Source organism: Terrapene carolina, unplaced genomic scaffold (assembly GCF_002925995.2).
Source record: "Terrapene carolina triunguis isolate 2854851 unplaced genomic scaffold, T_m_triunguis-2.0 Scaffold84, whole genome shotgun sequence".
NCBI classification, from domain to species: Eukaryota; Metazoa; Chordata; order Testudines; family Emydidae; genus Terrapene; species Terrapene triunguis.
In genome coordinates, this window is record NW_020664435.1 from 30,509,428 (window position 1) to 30,521,102 (window position 11,675).

General features: G+C 39.0%; 1 protein-coding gene across 1 annotated transcript in view; it reads left to right on the top strand.

The window, feature by feature from the left end:
* CALCR (calcitonin receptor) overlaps nt 1-11,675 on the top strand; it is a 241,238-nt gene that overhangs the window by 137,087 nt on the left and 92,476 nt on the right. The window contains exons 3-4 of the mRNA XM_024212905.3: nt 2,053-2,206; nt 7,681-7,791. Of these exons, the coding sequence (XP_024068673.1) occupies nt 2,053-2,206; nt 7,681-7,791 (265 nt within the window). The remainder of the gene's footprint in view (nt 1-2,052; nt 2,207-7,680; nt 7,792-11,675) is intronic.

An 11,675-nucleotide genomic window follows, 5' to 3' on the forward strand; every position in this document is an offset into this window, starting at 1 on the left:
ATCCCAGAAGATCGATCGCTTACATCCGGACCAGGAAGTAAGTATAGACGTACCCTCAGGGTTTTGAATGTTTTGTTAATTCCTCCTTGATATTTGGTTGTTGCTGATGTAGCTTTGGAAGGTCTTTTGTGAGTCCCACTCCCTTTTCACCGATCTGGGGTACATTTACATATTTGTTCTTGGTTCTAGGCTTTCTATACACTTTAATTCATTTTTATCCAAGTATCCAAACAGAACCATCCAGACATACCTCACTCACTGAGTGAAGGGTGTAGTATAAGTACCTAAATTTAAAAGAATAGAGTAGAACCTATCAAGAATATATCTCCCTTCTTCCTATTTCCATCTGTTTTATGTCAAACAATTATCTCAGTATAATGAAGTAAAATGCATTCTTCATCCCCCTTCCACTCCAAATGGTGGTTGTTTGCTAGTGAAAATTAAAATGTTGGTAGCAAATGTGATTGTAAATTCGGTTAGATATGGGGGCATTAAAGGGCTAAAATGAAATAACTTGAAACAGAAGAATTGTAATAAAATTCAGTCTTTGCTTTCTGTATTTCAAACACACTGTCTATGTTATAGACTATATAAAAGTGATCTAGTAGTGTTAAATGAAACAACATTTGAATGCAATAGTTTGTGGTATTACTTGAGCAATAAGGAACAAGTATTATTTTGGAGGAATAGGGTGGTATTAAAATAGGGTTGAAAATTGTCATGTTTTCTATTTGTACAACTATAAATGCCTGTTTAAATCATCAAATGCTGCTATAAACCCCTCAGGCTTGCAGTGAGTGACCTATAAATGGAGTAGATATCATCTGAAACATACTCCTGGGATCCTTTGTGGGAAAGCCAAACACACATTTTGGTTTTGAGAAACAATGCAGCCAAATGGAATCTTGTATTAAAGCCAAAAGGCGTGCATGCCTAGTCTCTAAGGAAAACTAGGCTTGGAATAATAAAGGTTGGGCCCTACATTTTCAAACCTGGGTGCCTGAAGTTACATTCCAAAATAAAATGTATACACCTAAATAAATGTGGCCTGATGTTCAAAGGGGCCGAGCACCTACAAATCCCTATGGGCCAGAGTGTGATGGTTACTGTGGAGAGGTAGGGAGTCAAACAAAGGAAGCATAGGAACTGCTCGTTCCATTCACCTCCCATTGGGAGCACATTACAAAACGGGTGGAGTAGGGTGGAGAGGAACAAAAGCCCCATGCTATCTCACTTTAGACTGGCTCACAGAGCTGGTCTGGTGCAATAGAGGGATCAATCAGATCTTAATGGATGGAACAAGGTGTGCACTCCCATGTGCACTGACCCATCACAGAAGAGATTTTGTCTGGCTGAGACAGTCTTTCCATGATTCTAGTAGAGTAGTGTGAGTCTGCCCTGTCCTTACACAGGGCTGTGGAATAAATGCCACAATATAGCCCACTGTAATCAAAGGGGGCTACAGGCACTCAGCACTTTTGAAAATCAGGTACGTTTTACTTATATGTCCAACTAAGGATTGAAAGACCTAAACTTAGGCTCTTAGGCTTGAAATCTTTGGCCTATGCCTCTATTTGCATCAACACTTCAGTGGATTTCCAGGTTGACATCAGCTTGATCACTCAGAATATGAAACATTCAGTTGATTTATAAGATGTGGCAATAAGATAAACGTTAGGTACAGTGGAAAAACCTACGTTGTCTAGAGAAGATAGCTGGGAGCAGCAACTTGTGGCAGGGCAGATTTTAAAAAGTACCTGTAGGCCAATAAAACAAATGAAACGTTTCTCAGCCTTTACAAGGTCTCTAATGATTCTTTATGTTGCCTAGTCTAAGGGAAAGAATGTGGTTAAAATGCTGAGTTTATAGTGGAGAAAAACTACTATATTTACAATTTGCTTTGCCAAAGATAAAAGTTCCATAAAAAATACTAAGCATATGTGCAGATAAAAGGCCTTTGAAGTAAGGATAATAGAGATTTCTGAACCTCATGTTTTTGATTTTCTCCTCCTGGTTTTACTCATTTACATTAACAGATTTTCCTTTCTGCAGAGAATGGCTCCAAGTCTTACTTCTACTGTCAATTATACTGATCCTACATTAGAGCCTGTAGTAACTGAACATTCACCAGAACGACAGAAGATAATAGATTCACAGTTCAAATGCTATGAGAGAATGAACAGAGATCCACCATATAGAAAAAAAGGTAAAAAAAAAAAAATTGCACATTGATGTGTTTTCTGTATAACATTTCCTTCTGTGTACTAATATTATTATGCATAGTCTTACTGTCTGCATTTGCAAAATCATACCAATTTATCACCCATTGTATCAGTTTTAGGGAGAATAGCCCTACAGATGATCATGGAGAATGAACAATCCTCTCACCCTTAGAGATCATTCCTCCCTGACACCGTTGAGGCACACTGAATTGGCAATGTGGTGAAGCTTGAATTATTGCTGTTCATGCTTTGGGAACATCAGTCTTTAGGGGTATGTCTACACTACAGGATTAATCCGAATTTAGATAATTCGAATTTGGGAAACAGGTTGTATAAATTCGATTGTGCGCGGCCACACTAAGCACCTTAATTCGGTTTTTAACCACATTAATTCGGTGGTGTGCGGCCACACTACCCCATTAATTTAAACACAGTAATTCGGTGGTGTGCGGCCACACTAACCCTAATTCGAATTAACAAAATCGATTTAGGCTCTACTCCGCTCGTCGAGGTGGAGTACAGAAATCGATTTTAAGTGCCCTTTAATTCGAATTAACTGGCTCTGTAGTGTGGACGGGTGAAGGGTTAATTCGGATTAACGCAGCTAAATCCGAATTAAAGTCGTAGTGTAGACCAGGCCTAGGGCTGTCAGTCCTGCAACTTTTACAAGTATCAAACTCACACAGATACTTTAAAGAGAGAGAATATGAATAGCAATCTCTTCAATATAGATGTCCTTCTATTTTCTTCAACCAGCGATTTCATTTTTTCATAATTTGTTTATTGACCGACACCTTTCTGGGTTCTAAATTAACACACATGTTCTAAATATTCTGTATTCTAAGTTAAATGTAACCATCCAGTCATAGGCATTATTGTGAACAGCTCAATGAAACCTTTGCTGAAGCCAGAGTGGCTGGGCCAGCCTTAGGGGTGGATAATGTAGGCAGCCATCCTCAGGGCACCAAATCATGGTCAATGCGGGGAATTGTGTGGGTTTTTTTTTTTATTTGGTTTGATTTTGTGTGTGTGTGTGTGTGTGTGCTTTTGGAGGTAGGATGGGCACATTTTCCATCCTGGGCCAGAAAACATCTAGGGCTGTCCTGTGGAGTAGTAGTCAAAAGAGCAAACAAAATATTGGGATGTATAAGCAATGGAATGGAAAATAATATTGGACATATCATGCTGTCATGATATAGTTCCAGAAGCACCCACACTAGGAATACTGTGTTCAGTTCTGGTCAGTCTCATCTCAAAAAGGATACCGTGGAAATAAAAGTAAGCCAGAGAAGGGTGACAAAATGATTACAGGCATTGTGAGATTTTATGTGAGAAAAAATTAAACATATCGGGACTGTTTAGTGTAGAGAGGAGACAACTAAAAGAGGACATGATAAAAATATACAAAATAATGACTGGTATAGAGAAGGTAAATCAGATATGTTTTTCTCATAATACAAGAACAAAGAGAAATTTGATGAAACTGAAAGCTGACAAATGTATGACATCTATATTGGATTAAAGAAGGTATTTTTATACACAATGGATATGTAGACTATGGGACTTATCACCACAAAATGTTATTGTGCTCACAGGATATTACTGAGCTCTGTGAGATTCAAAAAATGATTTGACATTTAGATGTTCAAGGTCTGATCTAAAGTGTATTGAAGTCAGTGGAAAGGCTCCTATTGACTTCAGTGGGCATAGTATTCAGGTCCATAATGAGAACATCCATAGCTATAAGATAGGATAAACCACTCATTAAGGGAGATAAGCCCTTGTGTGTCAGGGCAAAAGCAAACCTCTAATTGCTGGGCTTTAGGGGAAAAAATCCTTTATGAGCAGCTTATTCTATTAGGCCCCAGTTCCACAAACCTCTGTAGATTCACTCATGTAAAAAGTTCTATTGGCTTCAGTGGGACTTGTTGTGTGAGTAAAGTTACACAAATGCTTAAGGATTTACAGGATCAGGGACTAATTTCCACTGCAGGATTTCTTGCAATTTCCTCCGCTGCAGCTCTACTGCAGACAGGAGATGGATGCTGGTCTAGTGCAGTGTGGCAACTCCTACGTGCCGCTGACTGACAGCTAGATTGAAGTTGTCATTTGATACGGCTGGGTTTGATACAAGATATGGGGGGTTTATTTCTTATGGTGAGAATAACTGAGATGATTTCAACATGAATGAAATGATTTTTTTTTTCAGTTTGGTTCTATGAAGAAAAATTGATACAAAAAAAGACCTTTACCCCTCACCCCAACCCGTTAAACCTCAAAAGAAGGCCTGGAGCAGCATAAAGGGGCTCTAAATACCTTGTCAGCAGATTGCCCTGGTGCAGGAATTGCAGAAGTCAGCTATAAGGCTGTCTTCTGAGGAGAGGATCCCCTGGTTTAGTGGATGTATCAGGAGCAGGGCTTCAGCATGCAAAGCTGCGGCTATTCCATGCAGCACTGCAGCCCATAGGGCAACCCAGAGAGACTGCCATAACTTAGAACCCAAGGCTGTATACTTCCGGAGCCTCTCCAGCCCTTGAAGGAGTCCAGGACTGGGTGGGCACACAAGTGGCTTAAAGCCACCATACTCTGCCTTCAAGTTGCAGCACAGAATTTCAATCTACGTGATTTCGAGAGAATCATTTTCCCCCCCCCCTTCATTTTCAAAATTGTATTATTCCTGGGCCAGTTATTATTCATTATTCTCTTCAAATTGTCACTTTTCTATTTTATCACGTAGATGTGTATTTCTGATATGTCCAGTGGAAAAAAATTGTCTTGTTGTTTTCCTTGAAGGAAAGGCTGTATGGTGTATTGAAAAACATCAGTGGTTGTTTTGTTTTTTTGTTTTTCATTTCAAGGCATGACAAATGTTTTCAAAATTAAAATCAAAGCCTCCTATACAGCCCAGACTGCAGTGCCTTTCAGAAATGTGTTTAAATTGCACTTTGCTTCTGCAATATTTCTCTGCTTTTGATTTTACCAACTAATTCCTCAAGCTCATGCAAATATATCTCAAACCCTTTGAGAAGGGTAGTCAAGTGCTTTACAGAAAGAAATATAACTAACTGAGGGTATGTAATTCTATCCCACACTGAAGTAATATCATGATTTGTTAATAACCTGAACAAGTAGTTCAGCACATCTGTTGATAATGGAGAAAAATAAACATACATGGATTCTTACATAATGAGAAAACAAGTGGTCTTAAAAAGAAAAAATGTATAGTAAATTTCAGCTGAAAAATTAAATTTGAAAGCATCCATTTTTCGACAATAGATCTACTGACTTAAAATATCTACTGTGGGTACAGTTTCTTCAGTAGCTCAGTCATCTATTAACATCTTTTTCCCTCTGTTATAAATGCTGTCACGTTCCTTAAGAAGATTTGCTTCCATTGGGAGAGAGATTCAAATGCACAACCACAATTAGACACCCAAATCCCATTAATTTCCAGTATCAGTTAGGAGCCTAACTGCCATTTGTGCCTTTCAAAATCTCTCCCATCAACCATCAAAGGATTTTGAAAATGCATGTTATGCCTGATCATCACAGTCAATGATTCCATGTTCATTGACTTCAGTAGGTGTTGCAGCGGGGCCATGGGAGTGAATGCTTTTTCTCCTGCGTAATCTGATTTTAAAATTAAAAATACCCCCAAAGCCTAGATTTTTCATTGCATTTATGTTTCTACACCTGCAGCTAGTGGCAGATTTATGCCACAGCATTCAGAACTACAGTGTCATTTGTTACGCTATCAATCTGTGAACTCAGTGTAACAGGCTGTAAACGAATTCTGATTTAACAATTAGAAGAGGGAAGTCAAGACTCAGTTGTGCCCAACCCAGAATGGGTAGATAAGTCTGGTGGGGAAAAGGGCTAAGGAATCTTCTCCATCCCCTTCTGCTCCATTTCAGGGGCTGGGCATAACCCCATTAGGGAGCTTGGGCAATGCTACCTCCTTATGCCCCCACAAGTGCTACTTGCCCAAGACAGGATTATAGCCCAGCTCTCCCAGGACTGCATCAAGCAGTGGGGCTAGCCTGGCATGGGGAGGAATGTGTAATGTATCAGATGGAAGGGTGGCAGAGCTGTAATCTGTATCCCCCAGGGTCCTTCGAGAGGAAATCTGAATAAGGCCCAGAGCCGACTCCAGGGTTTTTGCTGCCCCAAGCAGGAAAAAAAAAAAAAAGCCGCAATCACAATCTGCGGCACTTCGGAGGCAGCTCTACCGCCGCCGCTTCATTCTTCGGCAGCAATTTGGCGGCAGGTCCTTCGCTCCGAGAGGGAGTGAGGGACCCGCCGCTGAATTGCTGCTGAAGAGCCGGACGTGCCGCCCCTCTCCGTTGGCCGCCCCAAGCACCTGCTTGCTGAGCTGGTGCCTGGAGCTGGCCCTGGTAAGGCCCCACTCCTGCACTGCACACAAGTGCAGGGGTTTGCCTATATGCATCATATTGCAGGACCTGGGTCTATGTCTGTAACCTCTGCATCCTGGGTAGGGCATCTGTTTTTTCTGAGTTTATTAATTTCATGGGGGGGGGGTATTTTTAACAATTTTTGAATTATATTTTGATATCCAAAAATTGGGAGGAGGGGGAGGTTCAGGACTTTCTCTTTGTTTATACTGTCATGAATAATTTCTTTAATGTTCCCGAGTGTGCTTTAAAGTACAATTGTTTCAAACAGCACTATGGTAAAGTGCACTAGGGAATCTTTAGTGTGCACCTGCAGGGTCTACACGGACAAATTCATGCACTACACATTAATATGCTTTAGAAGTCACACCCTGGCAGTCCACGTTACAGCTCTATGTGGACAAGCTCTTAGTTACCATTTCTGGTGTTTTTTCCGGTGTTTATTGGCTAAGTACCAATTTCATTTTCTGTTTGCATTGGAGCTTTTATTTATGTTTATTGGTTAAAACCTAAGATCAGAAGCCCTAATCATGGGATGTGACTTAAAAGCCACAATTTGTCCAGTAGTGCCTTTAACTGGGCATGCCTCTAAATTTTTAAGTTTCCAGTTTACAAGACCAGGGCCTGATTTTCAAAGGTGCTGAGAAACTGAAGGTACATGTACTACCAATGTGACTAAATCCCCAAATCAGTTAAGCACTTTAGCATGTGCTAAAATGCTTTGCTGAATATGAATGGATTGCTGAATTGGGACTTCTGGTTTTTCAGCATCAGGCTCTATATTGGAAGTTCTTTTCAATTGGTGTAAAAACCATCACTTTTCAGCAAGAAGGACACCACCCGCAACAGCTCAGCAATGGCAGCCATAAATTAAAATTTACATTTGAATGCACTTCAAAGTGTAGCAATAATTGTATTTTGCTGCATGAAGAACTCTGTACTTTGCAACAAGTGGACAGCCTTTTAACTGGAGGGGAATAGAACAGAGTGGGTTAAGTGTGATCAATTTTTTTTAATTAATTATCACATTCTTCCTAAATGACTAGGTCTGTTCTGCAACCGAACTTGGGATGGATGGTTGTGCTGGGATGACACACCTGCTGGAAGTTTCACTGATCAGAATTGTCCAGATTATTTTCCAGACTTTGATCCAACTGGTAGAGTATTTCCTTTCATCTTTTATCTTTAGTAAGGAAGCCTTTGGAGTCTTCATGTTTTGAAAAGACACATGTTTCTAATGGTTTTTACAGCATTGTGAAATCTCAGAGACTCTTAAATGAAAATGTACCCAGTTGTATAATCATCTTGGGGCGTTTTCTTACTCTTAAGTTATAGCATACATTCATTTCACTTATAGAACATGTTCGTTTGACATCTCTGAAATCAATTATATGAAAGTTTTGCTGGATAATTTTGATATCTGCCTGCAGTTATAGTTATCCCATTTTACATACTCTGAGCTGAGCAGCAGATGTTAAGTCTAGCGCTGTTGTCTTCATAAAATAAGTATTTCTAGGTATTCCTTTCTACCATTTTCTACTGGCAAAGGCAGTTTTACAAAGCCCGTGGAAGAACAGAATCAGAATCAACTTTTATTATACTCCAGAGTCCTAGTGCAGATTGTTTGGTGAATTATTCATAGAAATAACTTGTAGCCAAAGAGATGGAGAGAATGTGTGGCTCCAAAACATTTTTGAGAGGGTTCAGTAGAAAATAGAAACATTGATAAATATATAAGTGTGGGGAGATATCTGCTCTAAGCAATGAATATGTAACTAGGACTTTAGATAAGGTTTCAACTCCACTAATTTGGCATTATTTGAAGGAAGACACAATTTTTGTTCTAAATTCTAATGATATTTAACCAATTACTTTATGCCTCATAGTGCTATGGAACTTTGGATGACCGTCCGGCAAAGCGTGCCATTCACGGATTAAAAAATAATGTGAACAAACATTTTATTGGTTGTATAATTCTAAACATTAACGGTCCTATATAATGAGGCTTTAGCAATATTTACTCTAGTAAATATCATTTGAATGTAAATGAATACACTAATACATACCAATAAATTAATGCCTTCAATTCCCAATGCTACCACCTGGAGCCAGAATTAGTTCTTTATTACATGCAGTAAATTTGTTGCACATTTAGAAACATAAGAAATGCCACCCTGGATCAGACTCAAGGTCAACTGATTATTATTTATTTGTTTATTTGTATTATCATGCTGCATTGGATCCCCAGTCAGGGACCATGGCCCAACTGTGTTAGGTGCTGTACAAACACAGAAAAAAAGACAGTCCCTGCCCCAGAGAGTTTACAGTCCAAGTCCAGTATTCTGTCTCTGACAGTGACCAGCATCAGATGTTTTGGAGGAAGGTGTAAGAACCCTGTGCAGGCAGATCTGAGATAATCTGCCCCCCACCACTCACATTAGGTCTCATCTTGGTCTCTACTCGTTAAAAATTGGGTTAAGCCCTGAAGCTCAAGGTTTAATATTTAACTCTGGATATTCTTGATATCCGTATAACTATCAAATCCCTTTTTGATTCTTGTTCTGTTTTAAGTTTCAATGACTTCCTGGGGAAATGAGTTTCACAGTTTAATCACACATTGTGTGGGAAAATATTTCCTTTTATTGGTTTTGAATTTCCCACCTTTTAATTTCAATGAAGGTCCCCTTTTTATCAAACAGTCAACAGAAGTTCCCAATCTAGCTTCTCTAGACAATTCATTATTTATATTCTTTTTATCATGTCCCCTCTTATTCATCTGCTTTCTAAGGTAAACACGCTAATTTTTTCAATCTCATTTTTAGGGACTGGAATGAAATCCAATATTTTCCTCTTGAAAAAAATCAGCATTTTGGCACAGTTGCCTTGTGAAGAATTTATTCAGAGATTAAAATATTCCAGTCAGGATAGGTGAATGCCTTCTGCTTAATTTAGAACCCTGTTGGACCTCATTGTTTAAGCAGTCAGTATACTTAAGCTCATATCCAGCTGGGCTGCAACTGACTCATTTGGAACTCCATCAGACACAGAATTCCAGAGATTTAAAGCATAGTTGCAGAATATAAACGTATCTCACATGGTTCATCGCTATTTACACAACACCCTTCTCCGTAATTTTAATTATAAATTTAATCTTGTGGGAGGTCTGTTTTTGTTGAAGGTGCTTGTCAGAAAGAACAGTTGTCACTTGTTCTTCATTTACATTTTGATATTGCCCCTGTACATAACATTTTAATTTTGAAGTGTAGCTGATACAGTAATAGTTCCATTGTAATCATCTTCAGTAAAAAAAAAAATTCTTACCCCCTCCCCCCGATTATTATATGGTCAGCAGCTGCAATTTCAATTTGTTTTCCTTTTTGTAGTTATCACATTTTCTTAAAAGAAGAACTGTCATGCATCATGAATCCTTTGATCAAGAAGATTCATTTTTGTGCCATTTTCTTTTGACACTTTCCACCCCCAAATATATGCTCCATTTACTAAGAGTCTGCTGCTGCCATTGCTTCCATGGTTTTTATGGTAAACCAACAAAAAACAATCCTGTTTCATCTCTATTCCATATGTTCTTGGGCTGATAGCAAAAACAGATCTTGGACAGTTCAGAATTCACAAAAGTCTCCCCATAGACATCAACAGCCTCATCACACAGTATTTGGATGGTTATAGAGTAACACTTTTTCCAGCTCTCAAGCCATCTGTTGCTAGTTTTAAAATCATGCTTTCCCACCTGGTTTGCTTTCTCCAATGTCTTGTTTTGTACTTATGGTCCCTGTTACAACAACATTATTCAATCTAACAGTTTAAACCACTCATACAGACAAGGCTATATTCAGTCACAATGAGTAGTACCTTACTCCACAATTTGTCCCTTTGATTTCAGTGGAGTACTTTGTGGAATAAGGTAGTAACCAACATGAGTAAAAGTGGCAGAATTCGGCCAACACTGTTTCAGTGCTATGAAGAAGGATGTTGATAAATTGCAGAGGGCTCAAAGAAAAGCTATGAGAATGATTCAAGGATTAGAAGACACACTGTACAGTCATAGACTCAGAGCTCAATCTATTTAACTTAACAAAGAGAAGGTTAAGGGATGATTTGATTACAGGCTATAAGTATCTACGTGGGAAACAAATATTTAATAATGGACTCGTCAGTTTAGCAGAGAAAGGTATAACACAATCCAGTCGCTGGAAGCTGAAGCTTGACAAATTGAGACTGGAAATAAGGTGTACATTTTTAAAGGTGAGAGTAATTCACCATTGGAAAAATTTACCAAGGATTATGGTGGATTCATCACTGACAATTTTTAAATCAAGGTGGGATGTTTTTCTAAAAGGTATGCTCTCAAAATTATTTTGGGGAGTTCTATGGTCTGTGTTATACAGGAGGTCACACTAGATGATCACAATGGTCCTTTCTGGCCTAAGAATCTCTGAATTATAGTAATTTGGGCATCTATTGTTAGCATAGTGAACAGCTTCTAATTAGTGGAATCTGTTTACAACTACAGGAGGGAAAATCCCTCTTTTGCTATTTACCTGCTAATCTTACTGCTCTAATGTTCATGTTGTTAGCTCATTAGTCTGCATCTTCACCAATTGTCACTGTTTCCCTGACACAGTGACCAGCTCGTCTTCTTTTGGTTCACCTAGAGTAGCTTTCCTTCTATCAGGTACCACAGAATAGCTTACAGGTGCTGCACAAGCCAGCATGTGGTCAGAAGTTTGTTTCACAGGTGGCTGCTCTTAACATGAGGAGTTAAAGTATGAGGGAGACAGGAAGTCTTGTGGTGACTAGGGGTATGTCTACACTACAGGATTAATCCGAATTTAGATAATTCGAATTTGGGAAACAGGTTGTATAAATTCGATTGTGCGCGGCCACACTAAGCACATTAATTCGGTTTTTAACCACATTAATTCGGTGGTGTGCGGCCACACTACCCCATTACTTTAACCACAGTAATTCGGTGGTGTGCGGCCACACTAACCCTAATTCGAATTAACAAAATCGATTTAGG